The sequence below is a fragment of the Perkinsus marinus genome (assembly GCF_000006405.1).
Source record: "Perkinsus marinus ATCC 50983 genomic scaffold scf_1104296976968, whole genome shotgun sequence".
NCBI classification, from domain to species: Eukaryota; Perkinsozoa; order Perkinsida; family Perkinsidae; genus Perkinsus; species Perkinsus marinus.
In genome coordinates this window covers 1-1594 of record NW_003200334.1, presented here as the reverse complement: position 1 = coordinate 1594, position 1594 = coordinate 1, and the positions used below count along the sequence as shown (strand labels likewise).

Sequence of the window (1594 nt, the reverse complement as noted above, 5' to 3'; positions counted from 1 at the left end):
ACTACATCGTGTGTTGGGCGCGCCTTAATGGGTGGTTGGTGATCTACGAGCCGCTCCTGTCTCGGTACAATAGGGTAAGGTTCATCGAGGGCGTTTTGGGGAAGATACGGATGAGGTCAGGAAATTGCCGAGATCAAGCGGAGCAATGCGGGGTTGTATATTCAAAATGAGTTTAGTCAGCAGTTTTTGGAAAGAACGTCAATTCGCAATAGAGAATTCTTCGAGCAAATGCCGGTGGATATGAAGGTGTATGGGAGAAGGTGGGAAGGGCGGAGCGAAGCGATTTTTGAATATTTTGAGTAGGGCGTTGGATGGCAATGATTTGAACTTCACGAGGCGGTTGTATTCTCCGTTGATTGAGAAGGCGGTTCATAAGGAGCTCGTGATTAAGTTCGGAGATGGTATCGATTTGGAACAGCTCACCACCGAGCAGATAGAGTAAGCGTGTTGGTCATGTCGTTGCTATTGAGGACTGTGTGTAGGTACAAGCTCGAGAGGATGGCCCACTATCGTAGGGATGTGAAGGTAAGGTGGGATTGTAAACCATCAACTACATGTGTTGGTGTTGGGACTTTTCATACTCGAATTCGTGTATCAAGTTCTGCATTAGAACATTAGTAAGGAAAGAGCATGGCCATCACTGGTGGTGAATATGTTGTGATGAGAGGGAGGTAGATACCGTCGATGACGACCCCTTTGCCGGAGCCGAAGACCTTGTGGGAGATAGTGGACTTTGCGTTGGACAACCAGGCTTATGCTTGTCAAGCTGTATATGAGCTTTTCGAGCAGTTGAAAGTAGGGAGGGCCTTTTGCTGGTCGTGTGGGATGGTATGATGAGAAAAATAGAGGGATATATAGAGGACTTGGCGAATGCTCTGTGCTAGGTACAGACAAAGTTCCCCCTGCTAATTGTTTGCGACGAGTGGTGTGAGGCTTTCCCTGTGTCGCACTATGTGTCTATGAGGTAGCTTTTATGGCTGCATTTCTCGACGAGGATTTAGGTATGACAACACGATCTACAACGGTTACATTCCGGCTTACCATCTTACGATGTCTAGGCTGTTCTCGAAGTGGGACGGGGAAGAGTGAGTGGTCTCGGGTTTTGTCGGGTTGGAATCGTTTCGTTGTCAGGTATAAACGTGGTGTTAAACTGTATGGGACATCATGGCGGTTTAGAAATCGGAGGTGGGTTTGTTGTTGGCTTTGATGTTGGTGAGGTTCTTGCTGGTAGAGACTATCGACCAGAGTTGTGTGGGGTGAGGGACGATGAAGTGAGGGAAGTGTGGTATCATTAATGGTTTAGAATTATGTTCAGATTAAAACAGTGCGCAACTTTAGCAAGCACGAATTTGCGAATTATGTCGGCTATTATCGGCTGATGAACATCTTGTTCAACTTCCCCAGAGACAAACTCGAGTAAGCCACCTCAGTGGTGTCATTGACTGTTTAGTTGCTCTCAGGTATTTCTATATGCTTTCTCAAGGGAATGGCTTCCAGGCTCGACGTTTGCTTATCACGCTGTATTGAGTGGTGGTCTCCTCCCATGTGGTGTTTCTAATATCGTGTTTCTGCTATTTTCCGCTTGGAGTTGGTG

At 46.9% G+C, this 1594-nt stretch overlaps 1 protein-coding gene across 1 annotated transcript; it reads left to right on the top strand.

Annotated features, from left to right (window-relative positions):
• Positions 1–228: 228 nt before the first annotated feature.
• Pmar_PMAR012261 (conserved hypothetical protein) lies at positions 229–1527 on the top strand (the record flags this gene model as incomplete). The annotated part of the gene is made up of 10 exons (XM_002764581.1): positions 229–260; positions 304–438; positions 483–525; positions 676–795; positions 885–964; positions 1002–1085; positions 1132–1185; positions 1232–1271; positions 1316–1416; positions 1461–1527. 10 exons carry the CDS (start codon positions 229–231, stop codon positions 1525–1527), a joined length of 756 nt encoding a protein of 251 aa, XP_002764627.1.
• Between the last annotated feature and the right edge of the window lie 67 nt (positions 1528–1594).